Raw genomic sequence first — 20,662 nt, forward strand, 5'->3', positions numbered from 1 at the left:
GCTCGTGTGGAGTCCGTGCTGTCTGCTGCTGCAGTGGGGATAAGGCTGGGATCGTGTTCAGCACAGGAAGCTGTGAGTGGAGATTCGGGGTTTTTCCCCTTGTCTTGCAGAGCAGGGATTCTCTCAGCCAGCACTTGCAGTCTGTAAGCTGCAGTCCTGCAGGATGGAGTAACACTTCTGTGGATGCTCTTGTGCCCTGATGTGTTGTTCTTGTTGGCCTGGTTCTGTGGAAGCTGAGGCCTGACAAAGCAATCAAGTAATCCTGTGGTTAAACTTGGCAATCTGGCCGTAAGGATGCTCAGTTTCCTAAGTTCATAACCTCAAACATAATGGTTTCCATTTTCATCTTTTGGGGCAGGGGAACTTTGAGTTGCAAACTTGGGAAGTATTTCAGCTGCTCTCACTGCACGGTTTGGGCTTGCTTTTGGAACTCTGAGGCTCAAGCCAAATGAGAGGTGCCAAAAATACAAGGTATTACACAGACTGCCCCCTCTACTCATCAGTTTTTGGGAAGGGCAGACAGCTTCAAACATCTCCCCTTAGCAGGTTGGTCATGCTGGGATATTCCAAGGTGCTGCAGTAATGTGGGCAGCAGCACTAATGCCCACTGGGAAGCTGTGTTCTCCTAAGAACAGCTGTCCTGTGAAAAGCCAGCTTCTGTAAGGGAATGAGAAAAGTAATGGGGTTTAGTGCAAAATGGCTTTTACAACTTTCCTGGACTGGCTTTAGGAGGGAAAAATCGCTGCTAGCAGATGGGGCTCAGCTTCATGTCTGAGCACAGCCAAAGCCAGGGCTCCTGTTGATCTCAGCAGCTCTGGCAGTGCTGGAGGGGTCTGAGCCAAGGACCAGACTTCCTATGGGAATGACTTGCATTGATGGGAACCCAGTGGAATGCAAAGTGGGAGAAGTCATTTTTACACCCACCCACAAATCCAGTACTGGAGCTGGCCATGTGTGTCTGGTAGGGGAAAGGCGACTTAAAAAGCCCAAACCACACCTTGGAGAAAGGCATCAGAGCCCACTGGGAAGAGAAAGCAAGGCAAGGACAAGTTTTCTTTGTTTATATTGCTCCAGTTCCACCAAGGTCTGAAGTTCACATCTGTTCTTGCCATGAGGTCAGAAGCTCTTGGGTTCCTGTGCTCTCCTGACAGGGCCCACAGTGTAACACTCCTTCCAAACACCATCAGAAGAGCAGCTGAAGTATTTAATGTTCCACAAGAATTTGCATTAAAAATGCACCTAAAGGACTCACAGAAAATCAGGGTTTCCAACCACTTTTGGGTCTGTTGACACTATTTTTGGGAAGAGGGAGATGGTTACTGACCCTTGGCTGCCTCTGCTGCTGTTCCAGGCTCTGACAGTGCCCATGAGTGTTCACAGCCACAGGGTCAGTGCACCAAGCCCATGAGTAGGGAGTAATTAATACAAATTATTAAAAATAAATAAGTACCATATTACAGGGTTTAATGCAGCTCCAAACACATTTAATGTAAACATACAGGATGCAATGCCAGAAGCCTCTAAATTCACACCGTAGTATGAGCATTTCAAAGATTTTTCTTCACCAAACTCCAGTTGCAGCCACTATTCCAATGCAGTCTCCTGTTAGCAACATGAACATGGAACTTAGAGAAAACACTGATCCTGGCAAATGACAGAGGACTCAAGGGGCAAAATGCTCCTCCAGCCCCAACACCTCCAGTGCTAAAAATCTGTGAAAAGAAACATGAGGGAAGAGGGAGTAAGATAAAGCAAATAAACAATGAAAGGCTCTAGAGAAACCAACCTGCAATGAAAAATTAATGTAAACTGAAATAAATTTCTAAACCAAAGGTTAATTTAAGCTGCACTTTACACGACAGGAGAAGTTGAGACAATTAACAACGCAATAAGAGTTTTAAAAATACCAATAAAAATATACAGGTGAGTTCCTAACAAGCTTGACTTCAGGCTGGGAGGATCTGTGAGAGCACTGAACAGAAAGAAAGTGGGGCTGAAGTTAAGCCAGTGCCTGTCCTCTGCGTGGGCTGAGCACCAGGCAGCAGGTTCAGCTAGGCCGGGCAGAGCTCCCTCCCAATCTGCACTGCAGAAATGAGGAACCAGCCAGGGACACTGCAGAGGAGCGGGAGCTGAGGAGCTGCTGAGCACAGGAAAGCACAGACCTGGCCCTGCCGTGGCACCCGCTGGACTGAGGCAGCTCCAACACAAAAACACTTTCAAATGTAAATGAAGCAAAATCAAGGCAAACCAGGTTCGGTAGAAAGCACACGGCTCCTTCCCTCCTGCTACCCCCACTGCTCATTGTATGGAATCACAGGCTGGTTTGGGGCTGAAAGGGTCTGGAAAATCATCCAGTTCCAGCCCCCCCTGCTGTGGAAGTAATTATGTAATGTGTTGTAATTATGCTTTAATTGTGTATCATAATCAGCAACCTCCTGCTCAAACCAACTGTTTTAGCAGCATGACAGAATACCCAGTCGATTTGCTTGTATGGTTTATGTCCAGGATACTTCACTTCATGGAGGAGAATCTCAGTTCCCAACCCCAATACTGCACAGAAGACATGAGCTACTATAGATACAGTCAAGCTTAAAAACCAAAGCCATGCTCCTTAGTAAAACAACAATAATAATGATTATCATTGTATTATTAAACCCCCTCACATAAAGATTAGCACAGTTCCAGAAATCTTGAAATGAAGCAAACAGTTTTAAATAAATATGTTAAGTGTTCCTGCAGAATTCTCAGAGGTTATTTCCAGTTTATGGCTTTGTCTGCTGAAAGAAAAAAATTAAATTAAAAAAACGAAAAAGATACGTACCAGTGAGGCATTAAAGCCTTCCTTTAGAAGGGCTTCAAATTTCCATCTACTGAAAGAGCAAACAGCATTTTCTTTACACTTTTTTAAGGGTGTGTTGAGAAGTACCAAGTGCTACCTAAAGATGGACAAAGATCACAAACTCCTTCCCGGTAAGAGAACCCTCATTAGCATCACTGTCCCCTGGCGGGGGTGTCAGGGAAGCAGCAGGGAGGGTCCCTTCACCTGGAGGGTCACTGCCCCGGGGCTTTCCAGGGCACCACTCCCACCCTGACTGCCCAGCCCTGAGCAAGCAGAAAGGGGAGCAGCTCTGGAGGACCCACAGTCGGCTCCACACTGCTGCAGGCAGGGAAGAACTGCAGAGGGAGATGCAAGGAAACAGTGTGAGGTGAAAAAAGGCCAGAGCAAACCCATGCAGGGAGTTTCTGCAGAAAGAAGAGAGGGAAACAAGCTCCAGCAGCAAGATAATGATCCCAACTGTTATGCTGAAGTTACCAGGTAAGTATCTATCAAATCCAAGGGAAATGCTTCGGGCTGTATTTTCAGCTAATGTAAAAACCACAGGAGCCCAAATTCTAAAAGGTTTCAGGGAGTCAGGTGATCAATAAATCTTTACAGCCTCCACAGAGGTTAAATTAAAAAATGGCTTTTTTTGTCCTGTGGCATTAACAGATTCTCAGAGAGAAATGTGAGAACAGAAACATTTGTGGGAGTTGTTTCACATTTTTGCTGTTTTCATCAAAAGCTTTCTTCTCCCAGTTTGCAGCAACCCCCCACCCCCAGTGATCTGTTGGGATACATCCAGAGTGTACCCTAAATTCTCAGTTTTGCCACCATGTCGATGTCCAGACAATTCACACTCACGTCCACTCAGATGGGCAACATCGACTGAACAGACCAAGGATAAACTCAGGTGTTACAGAATCACAGGAGTGTCAGGGATGGAGGGAGCCCTGGAGATCACCCAGTCCATCCCCCTGCCAAGGCAGGGTCACCTGGAGCAGGTGACACAGGAGTGCATCCAGGTGGCTCTGGAATGTCTCCAGAAAGGGAGACTCCACAGCTGTTCCAGAGCTCTGCCAACTTCACTGTGAAGAAGTTCTTCCTCATGCCAAGCTGGAACCTTTTGTGTCACCTGCTTCCATAATGTCCTTTTTAAATTGTTTTTTTATTTCATGTTAGTACCACAAATTCCCAGAAATTTGCAACTGTTTTCCACTTTCATTTGCATATCTTCAAGAGCACACTTGGGGAACCAGAGGTTTCCAGTAGCTCTCCATTGGACCCACCTCACATTCCTTTGGGAGATGGCCCTTGCTCTGGCAGAGCAAAGCAAGGGGCACGTGGCAGGCACAGGGGTCACAGCAGCTCCCCAGCAGCTGCACCAGCTCCTCTTGGCCTGGAATGTGACAGGACACTGTCCCTGGAGCAGCTGCCACTCCCAGAGCCTCTGGCCCTCACAGGCACGAAGGTGATGCCAGGAGCGTTCCCAGTTTGTCTCCAGCCACCACAGCACCATCAAACCACTCTGGGGGTGCTACAGGAGGTGCAGAGGCAGCAGCAAACCTCAACTCCAGCTTTACTTCCCTGTCTTCATCACAGTGAGTTTCCACCAACAACTTGGTTATATTGTATTTTAATAAAATCAACACAAGAGGCCTCCACTAGCCCATTCTTCAATTAAGTCCACATTTTATTTACGGTTTGCTGTTGGTACTTCAATCAGATTTATATATACATAATCTAAAACCTACATCAAAACCATGTTGACTGCTCTGAAGACCGAGAGAAGTGACACGATTGAAGTTTTCTTCCACAGCTCTATGGTAAGTCTACATTCCCACAGCAGGTTTTTGGTTCAGGTTGCAGAAGTGTTCAGAATGCCAATGCCAGGTCTCTCTCAGACTCGGAGTGGGAGGGTTACAGTTCTCTTTCAGCATTTCAGTCTTACACACAACCACAGTAGCAATCAGTAACATTTCTTTGTTCTAGATTAACACCTGGGTTGATCTGCAGAATCCTGGCTTTTCACATTCCCACATCTCCCTTTCTAAACCCTCACCAACACAGCTGGAAAACCAAGTCCCTCCCTGCGATCGCTGCGTAATTTGAACATTAATTGTGAGAGGATTTGATGCTACTTCACACGGGAGGCTGAGAAGCGTTTGAGAGTCCTCACGGTGCCACCTGAAAAACACCAGCTCCTTCACTTGGATGCAAACACAGGTCCCCCAACCGATTCCATGTATCCCCAGGGAGGCAGGACTGCGGTGCCTGCCCAGCAAACAGCCCCACCAGGTCTTTGTGCACCTCGGCCTGGCCCGGGGCAGCTCTCGCTCGGCCGGAGCCGCTCCCGGCAATGAACGACAAGAGGTAGAAAGGATTCACAGAAGCAGCTTGCCAAGGCCCTCGCTCAGCCCCTCCCTGCCTTCATTTGCTCAGAGGATGAGACTCGGTACAGATCTTGGAGAAGAAGAAGAATAGAAAATGCTTTACATGCTACTTAATCTGAAGGTGCTGCTCGGAGCAGCTCCTGGTGCCCGGGGAGCCCTGTGGTTCAGGACAGGTCTCACACAAAGGCTCAGCAGCTGCTGCCAGAGGGGTGTGTGGGGCCAGGCAAAGCACAGCTCCAGCTCCCCAGGGATTGCACACAGCATGACCTCTCCCTTCAGCAAAACATCCCCATTTCTGCTATTTCACCCGTCCTCAGTCATGCACAGGGCAGGCAGATAGAATTGGTGAGTATCAGTAAGTCCTGAAGAACTAATCTTCACATTTCTAAGCTTTGGAATATGCTTCCAGAAGACCTTCTGAGGACTTTAAAGCACCTACCAGATATTTAAATACAATCAAGTATATTAAGTGTCCAACATTTCAATCTGCCTTCTTTTCCAGAGTAGATTCCAGCAAAAACTACTGCTTTTATTCACCTGTAGAATAATGGTTCAATATAGAAAATTAAGGGAAAAATACCCCAAACAACAACCAACCAAAGAAAACCAGTAAGCTACAAGCTATTAGAATTCCAGACTGCCATCAGTAGCACAAAGCTTTCCTATCCCACATAAATGAGAAGATTTAAGAGATGACAAAGCCCACCTGGTCAAGGCTGTGGCTGCTGCTACTGCACTGTGAAAGGCTCCAGGCTGCCTGGCAAATGTGGAGTTTTTTGGGCTTTTTTTCTTGCAGCAGCAAACAGCAGGACAGCAGGTGTGGGTAAAAACAGGAGGTAAACAAACATCATGGCAAGTGAAGGGATTTGATTCCAAGAGAATACAAAAATACTGAATATAAAAATGATCCTTGCGATTCAGAGTGAAAAACTCTGTAAGAAAGAATCACAAGAAACGATGGACAGGAATTTAAGAGTGGGGGACAAGAACTGAGCAGCATTTCAATAAATAAAGCTACAAAAAAGGCCAATAATACCTTTAAAAGCTGCACCTACAGAGGTGTCACTACAGCAAAGGAACAGAACTGCTCACTTAATGGCTCAGGTGAAACCACACTTGGAAAGCATTCATCCAGCCCTGGGCATTGTATAAAAACAGGAACAGCACAACACAACAGAAATGTGGATCAGGGAACAGCTTATAGGGGAAAACCAAACATTTAAACATTTTGCTATGGTGTGGACTAAAGGGGACATCACTGCAAATGCAGACTGTGCAGCTCACACCACTTTGGGCAAAATACACCAACTTACTGGAACAGCAGTTGCAAATTAAGAACAAAAATTAACATTATCAGACATTTTGAATACTATAGAAACAGAGAAGGGAATGATCTTATTTTCCTGCACTGGATGTTTTGCTATGGTCAGATTGTGGATGAAGTCATGGAACCTTTTTCCTCTTGTTTTCATTACTCAAGGTTATCTAATGGTTAAAAACTAGAAGACCTTTTTTTGCACATTATTTTGACCACTGAACAATGACCCTGTCATTTCAGAATTGTGCTGCTATGATTTAAGGCTATATTAAATTCTTCCAAGGAAACAGCCTGTAGGTCAGTTTTATTATCAAAAAGTGGCTTCAAGGAGTTCTAAAGCTAAAAAATACAGAGTTGGGTATTTAAAAATCTGATTAAAAGTTAGCCCTTATTCAGGAGTGTTTTTCTCCTTCAGAAACTGGTTCCCCCATGCTTGTTTTGATTTGTCTGCAAACAAGAGCTCTGTCTTCTGTGCCACCCGCTGACTGAGCTGGCTTGACCCCAACATATCACCAGCTTCCACTCTTACAGTGCTGAAATCAACTGAACTCGCACCAATGCTGCAGAAATCCATGGATCCACCACAACTTGCATTAGAAAATCAGAGTGCAGGATGAGGAGGTCTGAATTTAATGGCTGGAATCTCTTGTCAACACACTTCCAGACACAGCCTACCCCTAACAGACACTGCAGGGGGGGGCTGTGCACTTGCTCTTGTGAATAAATGACACAGGAATGGTTACTGGACACTTAAAGCCCAGGGGAGACCTTTACACCTTAGAAATAAAAGGAAATTTATGGTAAGAACCTTAGGAAGTTCCAGTGTGAAAAGTGACAGTGCTCAGGCTGGGTTAAAGCCCTTCCTGCAGTCTGGATGGGAGGGCAAGTGTCAGCCAAATGACTGTGCTGACATGGCAACCCCACTGGGAGGCAGGGACAGGGACACCCTGGAACGGCACAGAGGACACACAGAGCTCACTGTGACCCCAGCTGCCAGCCAGGATAGAATGCACTGAGCTCCAAAGAGCAGCTTGGTGTCACCTTCCCCACCACACCCTCTGCAAGGAGAGCAGGAATCCTGCAGGAGGAAGCAGCTGGGATCCCTCCAGTTTGCCTTTGCCACTGCAGCACCATGGTGCAGCACGTGGTTTGTACAAGACACTTCCTACTGCTCCCAGAACGCCTCTTCTCTCTGGCTCTAGGCAAGGCAGGTGCAGATTTAATTCCCAAGACCTCATGGCTGTGGGAGAGTGGTATCATGAACGTGATGGAGGGCATGAAAAGTAAGCAGATAGAGAGCCAAAATCACTGTTACTCTGATTGCGCTGTGCTGGAGCAGAGCCACAAATGGGAAACTCCCACACCTGTCCTAAGAAATGTGAGGTTGGCATCAGCATCTCACCCTCCCAAAAATAAAGGTGTGTCCTTTGTCACGGGGGGAGAATTTGCTTTCAATGTGGATTTGAAAGTCTGGGCTAACAAGGTTTAACTAAGATATTTAAGTACTTAATTGGTTACTCTGCTAATTTCCCAACATGCCACTTCTCTAATTTATACAGTCAGTCTTTAACTTTATTTTTAGTTAAATTCATTGCACTGAAAGCTTCCCTGCAATGCCCAGTAACTGGAACTCACACCAACAAAAACATGGAGCCACTTTGCCCTGACACAGCTCATCAGCCTATTCATTTCTGGCAAAAGACTTAAGAGGTAGACAAAATTTATTGAAATCAAAAATGAAGTAAATTGCTACAGCAGCCAATTTTTGCCCATTTTAACTTTGGCAGAATGGCTAATCTCATTCTCTCCTGGATCTCAGGAAATATACAGGAAGTTTTGGAACTGTAAGTGCTTTTTCATGATACATATGCCAAAACACACAAGCTAGGCACAACAGAGTGGCCGAGAAGGCATAATAGCAAATATGATAAGACAAATCTCTCATGTTGTCTAAAGTTCCACTCAGAAAAATGAAAAAAAGAAATGTCAGTGGGGGAATTTCATTTCTTTCTGGCTGGATTTCAGCAAGATACACAAGCTTGAAAAACAGAAAACTCAAATTTTCAGAGCTTGTACTCAGCTGGGAAAATAATGTGAAAAATTCCAAGTCAAGCAGAGTCCTGTTCTGCTTGTCCATTCCCACAAGTTTGGGTCCTGCAGGACAAACAAGCTTTGACAGAACCCTGAGCCATCTCCTTCTTGTCAAAGGGGTAACACAGGTGCAGGTGACCAACTCTGTGACCAAAACATAGTACATTTACTGATACACAAACAGTGACTGAATTCTTTTTATATATGGCTGTACTATTTTTTAACACTGACAGTAGCAAGTGTTAAAAGCTGAATTTAGTCACTAAACAACCACAATCCAAATGTACAAGATGGAGAAATTCTGCTCAGTAAGGTTATGGATTTCCCCCAAGGTCAAACTACACACTAACCCTGACTCAACATCACCTATGGATTTTCAGTTTCTATGTATTCCACGTTACACTGCCAAGAACACGAGGAATTGCTTTACTATTTATTGGCTTGTTTTATGGAAGACCAGAGATTCCCTAGAAACTGTTCTAAACAGAAAACAGGACTGAAATCAGTGATGGGGGAATTCAATCTTTAGGCACTTTGAGGGGTACTGCTTTAGAGTGTGCCATCACCAACGAGGTATTGCCAGGTGCATCGCCTGAAGTCACCTGCCAAAATGCTGCGACAGAAACGTGCATATCAAACTTTTTGCTTGTACAGTATTTGTTAAGAAGTACTATTCAAAATGGTTTTGCCCAGAGTGAAGAAAACATTGCAGCTTACACTGGAGCTGCCTGTTTAAAAAGCAACAGCTGCAGCAAACAATATGGGTTTACCCTTCTTCATGTCACAAAGATGCACAAAATCCTCAGTTTGCTGCCTGGAAAACAACTGCCACTGCAGCCATTCCCAATTCTGGGGCAGGGCTGGGTATGGCTGGAGAAAGCCACAGCCTTAAAGTGTCACAGGTTTGACATGTCTCTACAATCATTGCACTATTAAAAGCAAACACATTTGGCAAGGCTGAACTAGCACATTATATATTTTACCTATATAGTACAAAATACGTAATAATCGCCTCTGAGATAGCGTGTTTAACAATTACTGGTCCAAATAAATATTTCAACTTGAGAACTCAGGGTAGAATTTTTGTAGTTAAAACCTCCAACAAGCATCCCCAAACATAAATGGGAACACGTTATCCAAATTTACTAAATCCAGGTAAAATGGGATTACTAAAAAACTATGAAGAAAATCTGAATTAACTTGAGCACTAGGAAAAACATGGAAGCATAAAAGTGATCATCGCTACACAGCATATTCAAAAATCTTCTGTGTCTCTCCCTTGTTGCACTAAATGCCTAAGAATGCACTTGGATTGAATTTCCCATTGTTCATTTCAAAACTACAGACCTTTAATTTGATAAGCAGCTTTTGTTTCTATCAACTCATTTGTAAAAAACACCATCAAGCTTGTGCTCTTAAATATATATATGTATATATAAAAACATACAAAAGTACAAGATAAATCACATTAAGAAACTTTTACAGTGTAATTGTCCTGATTATTTTATTCTTGAGGGCCAATTTTTTTTTTTTTGTGCACAGAATCTCATTGTGACTGTTGTTCCAGAATTCAGCATAGTGCCACTGCACAGAATTCACCTTTCTGTGCAGTCCATTAAAAAACAAAACCCCAAAAAACAACACACACCACAGGACAAAACATTCTTCTTAAATCAAATTCTATTTGTGAATTCAGCAAAATAATTTCTATAAAATAAAACAGCAAAATATTTAAATAGTATAGGGTGGGCTGTATCTGTTTTGCAGGGGTATTTGGTTTTTAGACAGGTTCCAAAAAAATTACACACATTCAAGTTACCAATTTTCATTTAAATACAGTATTTACTGATGCGTTTCTTTAAGTCTTTAAACAAATGTTTATTCTGGAATAGAGATACCTCAGAATTGTATTTGACTAACCAGTAGTTTCTTTTATATTTAAACCCTGCTTCTAATGTTAAGATTTTCTGTATAATGGATAAAGAGCTAAGACAATTCTCGCTTTCAAGTAGAACTGTGAACGAGCAGAAAACCAGCAAGTTAACTTGGTGCAGTGGCACTCACAAGTACTCTGTGATTTTGTTGACTTCCACTTCACTGGGATGCAGTAGAAGGAAAGTGTTAGAAGTTTATCTAATAAGCTCTACCAAAGAAACAAAACAAGCACACCAAATACAGTCTATTATGCTCCAGGCATCCTGGCATAGCAAATTTTTGCATATTTGTTTTAAATCTTTTAAATTCCTATTACTGAAAACTAAGTGTTCTTTATCCCACCCAGAGAGAGAACTGTCAAACATCAGATGTGAGGAACATATGTGAAACTGAAAACCACTTGTTTGTCACATTTTCCCTCCCCATTTTATAGTCTAGGTGTAAGAAGAAAAGGTTCTGAGCAATACAGTTGTCACATTGGGACAACTGCTGTCACACTTGTTTTTTTTTTTTTTTTCCCCTCATTGGCTACACTAACTTGGTGTGAAGCCATGCTAAATGTTACAGCATAACTATAGCTTCAAAGTGATTAACCTAATACCAGAATGAAAAAGGCAATGAAAAAAGATCTAGAAACAATGTTACATCACCAATTTTCCACATCAACCAAATAATTAAAAGGTTACCAGCCATTACGTTGCTCATAGTAAAATCGACTCCAGTGGCAAAGAATTAACATGAAACTATTTTTGTGGTTGACATGGATAGGCTTTTTCGTAAAGGAGTTGATCCAACTGCCATGAGGCAGGCAACACTGGTTGCAGAGCGCAGCAGATATATCAAGAAATTATTTTTTTGTTTTTGTAGATCTGTGAGTCTCATCAAGACAAAAAAAAATGTTTCTTGCTCAAGAATTAACAGTCAAACATTAATATACTATATACACCTTTGCCATTTACACATTAGCATCAGGCCATTTATTACAAAACACTATACACTTTCCACTGCAGGCGGGTTATATATTGACAGCAATTTTCTGCAGATAAGACAGTGAATAGACTCTCCACTCCATGTTGATTAGGAATAGTTTTTCTAGTTTTAAATATTAGCCAGACACAGAGAAAAGTTGGACTGTAAGGCCTGGGTGCACAGTCTTGATGGAGCAAGTTAATTGATAATGTGCATTTCACTAATCTTTTGTCTGAGGCGGGGAAACTTCTTCGCTGCCTTCGTAGTTTTCTTGTGCTCGTTGGCCAGTTCGCTGAGGGTTGTTCATATGATGTGCTGCCGGGCCCGTATATGGCTGTCCATGCACGTGGTTATTCTGCAACAAAGCACACACATTTCAAAGGGATTTAACCCTCTGGGCTGTCTCCTGACTCCCTGCTTTCCCCCCTTCCACTCAGACCATAGGGAAGTATCCTCAAGCACACCAATTTCTCGTTTACCTACATCATTTGAACACACATCCCAGATGCTTCATTCCTCTGAGTCACACCTGTCACTTACCTTCCAATTTACACACAAGGGAAACAAACTTTCAACTTGTAAAGATAAAAGGATCAGTTGAAACAGTAATCTCAGCTTTTGAATCACAAACAGTTACATGCAAAGCAAAAGCAGCAAGAAAGGAAAAAAGGAGACCAAGAGAGGTTGCCTACGTGCTGCCACATTACACTGTGCACATATTTTACTAACAGATTCAACAGCTTGACTTTTTTCCCTAAAACAATGGAAAAAGCAAACCTGTATTTATGCAGCATACTTTAACTTTTAAGGGGGAAATCTCAATGTTACAGAACTGAACGAAATCTAGACCAGCAGTTTTCTGCAAATGCTCTGCTCAAATTTAAAAAGTCTCACACAGATCTGGCAAACAAAACCACCTCATTTATCTACTGTTTTGCAGAGTTTGTGGAGAAACCAAGAGTTTGAGGATTGGGTGTGTGTTAGTGAGAAATGCTATCTCTTGCAAGAAAGTGAACACATGACAAGGGCAATGGTGAGGTTACGGAATGTGTCTGAACTCGGGAGCTCAGGAAGGAGTGGGAAAATCTGCATGACTTACCAACTGTTCTGCTGAGAACATCAAATAAGGAAAGCAAGATGGAGGGGAAAATGGATTTGGGCAGGAAAGGAAATTAAATTAGCAGATTTGGAATATACAAAATGAATTGGAACAAAATATGGCAACTAAGTGAGGGATCCCCTAATTTAGTCAATTCAATAAGACCCTAGTTATGATTTCTTCCAGATCTGGCTTTCCACTGGAAAGTATTAACAAAGCAGCCATTTAACATAAAAACAATTTGGATTTTATATGTACTTAAAATTTACAGATCACTGTTCATAGCACAAGTTACATGGCCACAAAGCCATCTGCTTTTCTCCAAAAGCCATCCACTTATCCAAATTCAGGCCTTGAGACATCATTTTATATTTGAAAACAAGAAAGCAGCTCACAAAATATTATCAATGTCAATAAATATAACAAAATCAAATTCAGTATGCACTAAGCTGTGATCACATCAATCTCTCTGCTCTTTCTGTGGATGATTAATCCCTGATCTGATAAAATTCCCACCTGAAGCTCTGATGGTGAAACTGCTGCTGCTGAAATGGAGCTGTACCTTTATTCCTCCAAACATGGTACTGGACAATAACATGCTTCTGGCTAAATGCCTATAATTTAAGTCACCATAAATGCTAACTTGAAACTCTGAATAAATAGTTCAACTCAGAGGTCTTACCTGTTGATACTGGGAACCAGGTGAATGGGGATACAGTGGGGCATCTTCAGGTGGAGAAGACTCATGTTCATCTGGGGCATCAGGATCATCTGGTTCCTAAAGTTTGAAACAACCCATTTAATTTACTTTTTAAAAACATATTACAATTATTCTAGCCCAAACTAACCCTCTGTGGAAATGATTGTTTCAGACATGCTAGAGTCATGTTTTAGACATTCACAGAAAAATTCCACCCCACTCAGTCACCTATAGCTTATATTGTAATAAATAAAAATTCCCTCTATCAATGTATTACTGGAAATACAGATCCATTCATAATCTACTTCAAATGGTCAATTTCAATTTTATACTGCTAATTCTCTAAGTGACAGATGTCTACAGGAACAGTAATAAAAAGTGAAAAATAAAAACCTAGTTCCATACTTATAAAGTACATATGAAATGTATTACCTCTTAAACGAGTGGAGACTGTTGCTAAGGTTAATTATTTACAAAAGCACTTTATTTTTTAATTGAAAGTCAAATTAATTCTTTACCTCCTCTGGGCAGAGTTCACAAGCCTTTGCAAGAGTCATTCTAGCACTGTGTGACCTCTCTAGGAAGTAGCCATTTGATGTTTCATTGCTCTGTATTGGTGGAGACCAGTTATTGTAGGTGTATTGGGGATTGCCAGTGTATGGTCTACGCTCCAGCTCGTCTCCAAGCCATTCCACTGCCCAGGTCCATTTTCTCTTCAAATCTCCATTGCTCTGCAGATGGAAAATGAACAATTCACAACTATTTCCTGTGTTCTTGAAAACAGAAGCATTTTTCCCTTCCCATACATCAGCTGTCAGAAATCACCAACCTGTCTGCTGCTGTTTAAAGGAGTCACAAATATCCTTTTTTCTCCAAAGAAAACTTTAAATTTGAAATGAAGTCTGCAATTTGCAGCTGCATCACAGCTGCAAATTAGTGTGAATTTAACCAGATTTAACCTTCTCATATAGAAAGTTCAAATGAGCTGTCCCTAGAAGTTGTATTTTAATTGAGGTGTTAAAAACTGAATAATGGTGGGGTTTGTTTTGGGTTTTACTAAACACAGAAATGGGAAAAAAGCAGCAAGAAACAGAATAAAAGGTATCACCTGAAGGATCTGGTAAGCTACAGGGCAGTTGCTGAAGAGAGCTACCATGCACTTTATACACTGGTAAGCTCTTTTCTGGTAATGATTCTTCGAGCGCTGAATGGTGTCAAAGAGTCCATCTCTGTCATCTGGGATTCCCTTAAGTGCATTGTGAATCCTAGGAAAAAACAAACCAGAACAACAACAAAACATTAAGAGTTAAAGAGTTTTAACATTTGAATTAAGGCTCTATATACAATGTAATTAAAAAAGGGACAGTTGATATTCTGACTTCTGGTGTTGGTCAGAAAGGTTTTTTTAAAATCAGAAAATTAACCTGACATGTCATATATATAACTTAGTTTAAAAATTACAAAACATGCTAAAAACATAACTGAACAAGGTATATAAAAAAAATATAATTATGATTAATTTTAGTCAGAGTAATCAACTTTAACAGTGCAACTTTATTACTGAAGTATCTACTGCATTTACAAATCAGCCCTGTTAACCAAGTAGGTCCTTACAGAATTGGAACAGTTAAACCCTCAAAAGAATGGTTACTTACACTCAGTTATGCTTCTCAAAGATGCCCTTTTACATGCAGCTCCCCTGAAGGGGAATGAGTGGTACATATATCTGTGCATGGGACAGGGGACTTGGGCATTCCCTCAAACTAAGCCCAGTTTCTGTGCCTTCTGCTATAGAAGGGGGCAGAGGAATTAATGGCTATCCTGAAACTGTGCAAAAACTGAGAACTGATACACTTTTGGCTTTGTGAGATGGGGCACAGAACCCACACTGGTGTCTCAAAGAGCTACACTCTGCCATGCAAAGCAACTGCCCTCTTTCCTCACAGCCCTGGCAGCCATCAGCCCAGGCTCCATCTGTAAAGCAATGATGAGCTTTACTTCAGCTAATTTAATTTAATAGCACTTGCACCACTCCAAACCTGGCACTTGAACCTGTCAAATCAAGGGAAATTTAAGAGAGTGGGTCTGATGCCAAGGGCCAGCAGCAGTGATCTTGCAGTACCAGAGGACAAGCTGCCCCAAGGGATGCACACTGCCCAGGGTCAGATCATACACAGAATACCTAAATGTGAAATATGATTTTCTCCCACATTCACACTTCATGTATGTCTTGGTACCACTCCTACATCTGGTGCACTCCTGAGCAAGCCCAGGCTGTTGCTGACCCACCTCAAGGGGACATTTCTATGACTCAATCTGAGCATTTCACAGGGAAGTTTAACCTGAGTTTAACCTAAACAGCTCATTCTCCTGTATGTGAGAAATCTTGGCTTTATAGCAAACTTCTCTATGGTAATATTTTTAATATGAAAAATTGTACTTATCTTAAAATTTTAGATAAAAACACAGAAAATTGCTTTATTTGTGAATTTTGATTTCATACCTACTTAAAACAAACCTATTGAAAAGATTAGCAACAGAACCACTGGAAAAACAATTTGTACAGAACAATACTGAATTATAAAAGGACAGGTAAATACTGACCTGTGAGTTTGCCAAGAGTCCTCAATTAACAGGATTTGCAGAAGCAAATCCAAATAAGGTCGAAGCTCATATGTATACGAATATGCAACCTAAAAAGTGAAAGTGCAGAGAACACAAGAAAGCATTTCTTGAGGCAGGCAGCTTACACAGTGAAATACAAGAACACAATTCATTTGAAGTGCACTGTAATTCAAAGGATATTTCTAGATACAATACTTCCTTTCTACAAAGTGTTGGTTGTGTCAGGAATTTTGCGGGTTGCAATTTAATTTGATTTGTTTTTAAATACAGAGGTTCTGTAAAGGAAAAAAGTCTCTTTATGATTTTCTGACACAGTTGATCTGAAGCATGATATGCTGAAGGCAGTACCTTAAAAAATACCTTTAGAAAAGAAAAATTTTAAAATGGCACTTTTCACTGATCTTGCCACTTTTAGGCAATGTGTACAAAGCTTGTTTTCACAGGTTATCCTAAAAGGTAAAATACATGGCTAGCAAAATATCAATAAAGTGATTTGCATTATGAATCTTTCAAGTGTCAAACAAAGGGACACAGAAAAATGTCATGTTATATGAAAAAAAAATATGCAAATATAAAGAGGGGCTAGCAGAAGTAAAGAATTTTATTTGAAGTGGAAAAGTGTAACTGCCCTTACAGAAATTACAATGGAAATGTAAGAGAGTGTCAAAGATTCTTTGCTGAGTCTGAAGCCAAAAACGTTCTTCAGACTTGTAAAAAACCTTACTTAACAAACATACTTGAACTAAATACAAGGGCGATCTTAGGAAATTATTCCAACTTCTCATGTCACCTATCAATCTCTTTTATGAATAATGACAGAAAGCTTTAGCAGATGCTCTTGAAATACACAAAGACCACCTCAGTCTACTTTCCACCCTTAACACATCATTCCTGACTTGTTAAAGGTTGAGCACTTCCCTAAATTCATAAAGCACTTCCCAAAGTACTCCAATGTGATGTACAGACCTAAGACTGTAAATACTGACAGAGGATGCTATCTTGAGGGAATTTATTTATCAAGCACCCCTTCAGTATTTAATACAACATTCTTATATATAAATACAGAATAATTCCTATTTTTATTCCCATCTTTCTCCTAGCTTTTTATTTTTACCTGCCAAAGTAGTTCACTGAGGACTGTGGAAGAGAACTGAGGATTCTCCCAACAGCAGAAACGAAGCAACTTGATGGTCTCTTCAGAGTTGCTGCAATCTTCAATAATTTTCTTTACATAACTAGTTCTCACAAACAGAATGTCTGCTACGTTCTGCTGAAGTGCCATTATAGGTTGAGATAAATTAGGATCACCATAAGGGTTGGCAAGTGGGGGATTACCTGGAACAAACAGTTATTACAGATTAAAAGGTGCTGAAGGACCTTCAGTGTAGACACCCCAAAATATAAACTGGTATAACTCATCAAAAAAACACAGATGGAGAAAAAACACAACTCCCTCCCCGCTCTTAACAGTTGACTTTCTTTGAAAAAAAAGTAAGAAATAACTAATTTTTAGGTTTGTGAAGCTTGACACTTGCTGCCTGAGAGAGCTACTTCTCCCTCTCTGATAGAATATGCAGTGACAATCAAGGCAAAACAGCTGGAGACATATTCACATGCAAGAGGAGAATTCACTGAGATTTCTCAGAGAAATCCTCTTATCTCTTGCATTTATCTACTTCACTGCTTGTCTAACAAGCCCTATTTTAAGGACACAATGTCTGTTTACTTCACAAGACAATGCAAAAGTGTTCAGGAGAGTATCTATGTTAGAACAGTCCCATTTGAATCTCTGGAGTGTAAAGAATAAATATGCTTTTGTAATTAATGTATCTTATTTAATCAGCTTCATTTTGTGTAGTGAAAGAATGTTGATTTGCTCCTGATGTTTCTAAATTTAGTAGTGTTTTGAGTTATTGTTTGAAAATGTCCAGAAGACTAGGGAAAGCTTTTCTAGTTTTATAAGCTGAAACAAAAAATAACTTTATTATGCAAACAGTAATCATAATTAGTACTCAAAGTTCATATAAATAATCCTTTTTAGTACAATATTATAAATATATTGAATATACAACTGTTTTTCACAGGTAGACTACCTTTTCAGTTTAAGCTTCAAGTAATACACTGGAAAAAATCCTAACCAAAACTGCCACATGATTCTGAAGCTTATTACAGCACAGTAAAATTTTCAGTTCATTAATCTCACTACAGCACAGTCTAGCCTATTGACTTTATAGCCTGACACATCAAGCTGTAATGAGTTTCCCATTAAATAGCTTCTCTACAGATTTCTAATTAGGTTTTCTAAAATATGCTTAGCAGAACGTGTACAGATACAGGCTATAAAGTCCACATGGCCCAATATCCTGTCGCCATTCCTCAAAAATAACTGCACTCTATTCAGCTATTGGAAATGTTAATGATTTACACTGTGGTTAATCAATTTCTAACTGATTCTTTTTTTTCTCTAAACTGAAGCGCTGGCTGCCGTTTGCTGTACTGAGAGTGAACGAGCATCAAATCATATTCAAGAGCTACCCAAAACAATGCAACATCTCTCCAGTGCTAAACACTATCAGTTATCTCAAAACCTGCTGTGGTGCTTTTCCTGTACACATGACTTCTGTAGTCTATTTTTCATCACCTACTCAGGATAAAAACATCTTTGGACAACTCTTTACAGTGGGCTTAAACTACTCTAAAAGCATTACTATTTTGTAATGAACAGCCTCCTACTTTACTAATTATTTCTCTATATTTTTAAGGAATAAGCCAAGCAGTATAAAATACAGAACAGATTTCAGTTTTGGCCTTTTTAGTGTAACACATCAGTTTTGCTTACAACAAACAGATTTGTTTCTTTAAATGAAAGGAGCTGCTAAACATAAAAGGAAAACATTTTTCCAGCTGATCCACTTTATAAATAATAGCTAAACATGCACAAAAAGACATTTACTGGTTTAGTCAATGGATCTAAAGCAAACTAAAGATTCACTGTACCATTGATAGAAGACTGCATCCGCGATGAGACGTTGCAGCAGCGGATCAGCTGTGACACCACGGTGTACAGCTTCCCCAGCTCAGCATACTGGTACTTAATTGGAGGGCCTGGACCTTCATCCAGAGCCACAAGCATGAAGGTTGCAGGAACATTTAGTTTCAGAAGTTGTGTCTTCTCTGCTACACCTTTATGGGGCAGGGAGGAAAAAAAAAAATCTTGTTTCTGGCACTGAAAATACTTTTAAAAATTTTTAAAAGAAAAATAACAAGAGTTTACATGACTCACAACTTTTTAGTTCTTCTATTAAACCCTCATTTATACCTTCTGGGGAAAAAATAATCAAATCAATAAAGATGCAAAAGAAAATTATATACAGCTGTAGAATCACATTGAAAGAGTTGTAAATTACTACCTTTTCTTCACAGTGCTCATTAGCACTTAAGCAACACATAAGTAGGATCTGTGTTAATAGTAAAACCTCAGAGAAGTCTTTTGGACAATAAATTAATCCTTTTATTGTGAGGTCCAGGACAGGAAAAACAACCCCCACAGTGTGTTTTGTTATTTTTCTATCATGTCCTAGATACATCAATCACAAACTTAAGACATTTTTTAACTGTGCCACATGTTGTAATACACTTAAATACATGTATTTAAGTGACAAAATAAATAAGAAAACCTCCAAAACCCCAATCAACCAAAAAATCCAAACTTCCATCTGGCTTTACTGCAAGAATACCGTGCACATACTACACAAGTACTCACCAGGAAATTCACTATGTCCCTTCTTGCATTCTGTTTCTTATTTTGCTTAAAAGTAATGATTTTTCATACATGTCCAAGTCTGTCTTATTCTGAAATACAACTGGGCCTTACCTTCCATTTTTCTGATAAGGAAGAGTGTAAGTGGTTTTTTTATGGCATTTTTTCTGATTATGCTAGATAGTTTTGTAGTTGCATCCTCTGTAGAACTGACCTCTCACTTCCTCTGATGTGAACAATCTACTATTTGATTTCTCAAAATGTCAGACAGTTTAATCTTTTCCACAAAAGCAGGAATGATGATATTGTGGTTTTTGCTGAATGGACTCTACACTCATACAGAAGCCTTCAGGTAACAGTAGTGACAGGACAACTGCCTATTGTATTAGTATTTCCAGGTTTATCTCTGCAGGGTAGATTGTGATAATGATCAGACTCACAAATAAAATTATATTTTCCTATCTGGCCTCTGAGTAGGAGAGCACTCAGAGGCCTGAACTGCACTGACTATGAAAAGCTAGTGAAGAAGAAAAGAGAAGCTGGAGCAGAAGAATTGCATCTCTCTTCTCTGCCATGACACTAATTCTACTCTGGTATCATGACAGAAACCTGCCAGACAGAGAATGCTTTGGTAGGCAAAGTATATGAAAGCAACAGACACTACAGTTGTAATTAAATTAACACAACTGTCTAGATTATTATAGAGATAGGAAATTTAATTCCTTTAAAATTGTCTACGTCCTGCATGAGCTGATAAACAGTAACAGTCAAGTATTTTATCAAGTTTCACTCCCACCCTCTCTCAGCAGGACACGGTTTTACAGCTCCAAGCTTCTCATGTTTATCTTCCACGGATGACAGGGAGACTGAAGCCCCAAACTCCAAAGAGGAGGAACACAGATGCTAGGGAGTATTTATATGACATTTAACTATAACAATCTGCCTAAGGATGGA

At 40.5% G+C, this 20,662-nt stretch overlaps 1 protein-coding gene across 2 annotated transcripts in view; it reads right to left on the bottom strand.

The window, feature by feature from the left end:
- Positions 1-4,545: 4,545 nt before the first annotated feature.
- USP9X (ubiquitin specific peptidase 9 X-linked) overlaps positions 4,546-20,662 on the bottom strand; it is a 101,163-nt gene continuing 85,046 nt past the window's right edge. Inside the window, exons 39-45 of one of the 2 annotated variants that reach the window (XM_084201478.1) lie at positions 18,946-19,131; positions 17,063-17,283; positions 15,928-16,016; positions 14,432-14,588; positions 13,842-14,054; positions 13,306-13,401; positions 4,546-11,879 (exon numbers count right to left, since the gene is read on the bottom strand). In XM_084201478.1, the coding sequence (XP_084057604.1) occupies positions 11,745-11,879; positions 13,306-13,401; positions 13,842-14,054; positions 14,432-14,588; positions 15,928-16,016; positions 17,063-17,283; positions 18,946-19,131 (1,097 nt within the window). In that variant the 3' untranslated portion in view covers positions 4,546-11,744. The remainder of the gene's footprint in view (positions 11,880-13,305; positions 13,402-13,841; positions 14,055-14,431; positions 14,589-15,927; positions 16,017-17,062; positions 17,284-18,945; positions 19,132-20,662) is intronic. The other variant, XM_084201477.1, reaches the window with a different exon arrangement.

This window comes from Fringilla coelebs (assembly GCF_963513975.1).
Source record: "Fringilla coelebs genome assembly, chromosome: 2".
In the NCBI taxonomy this organism is placed as follows: Eukaryota; Metazoa; Chordata; class Aves; order Passeriformes; family Fringillidae; genus Fringilla; species Fringilla coelebs.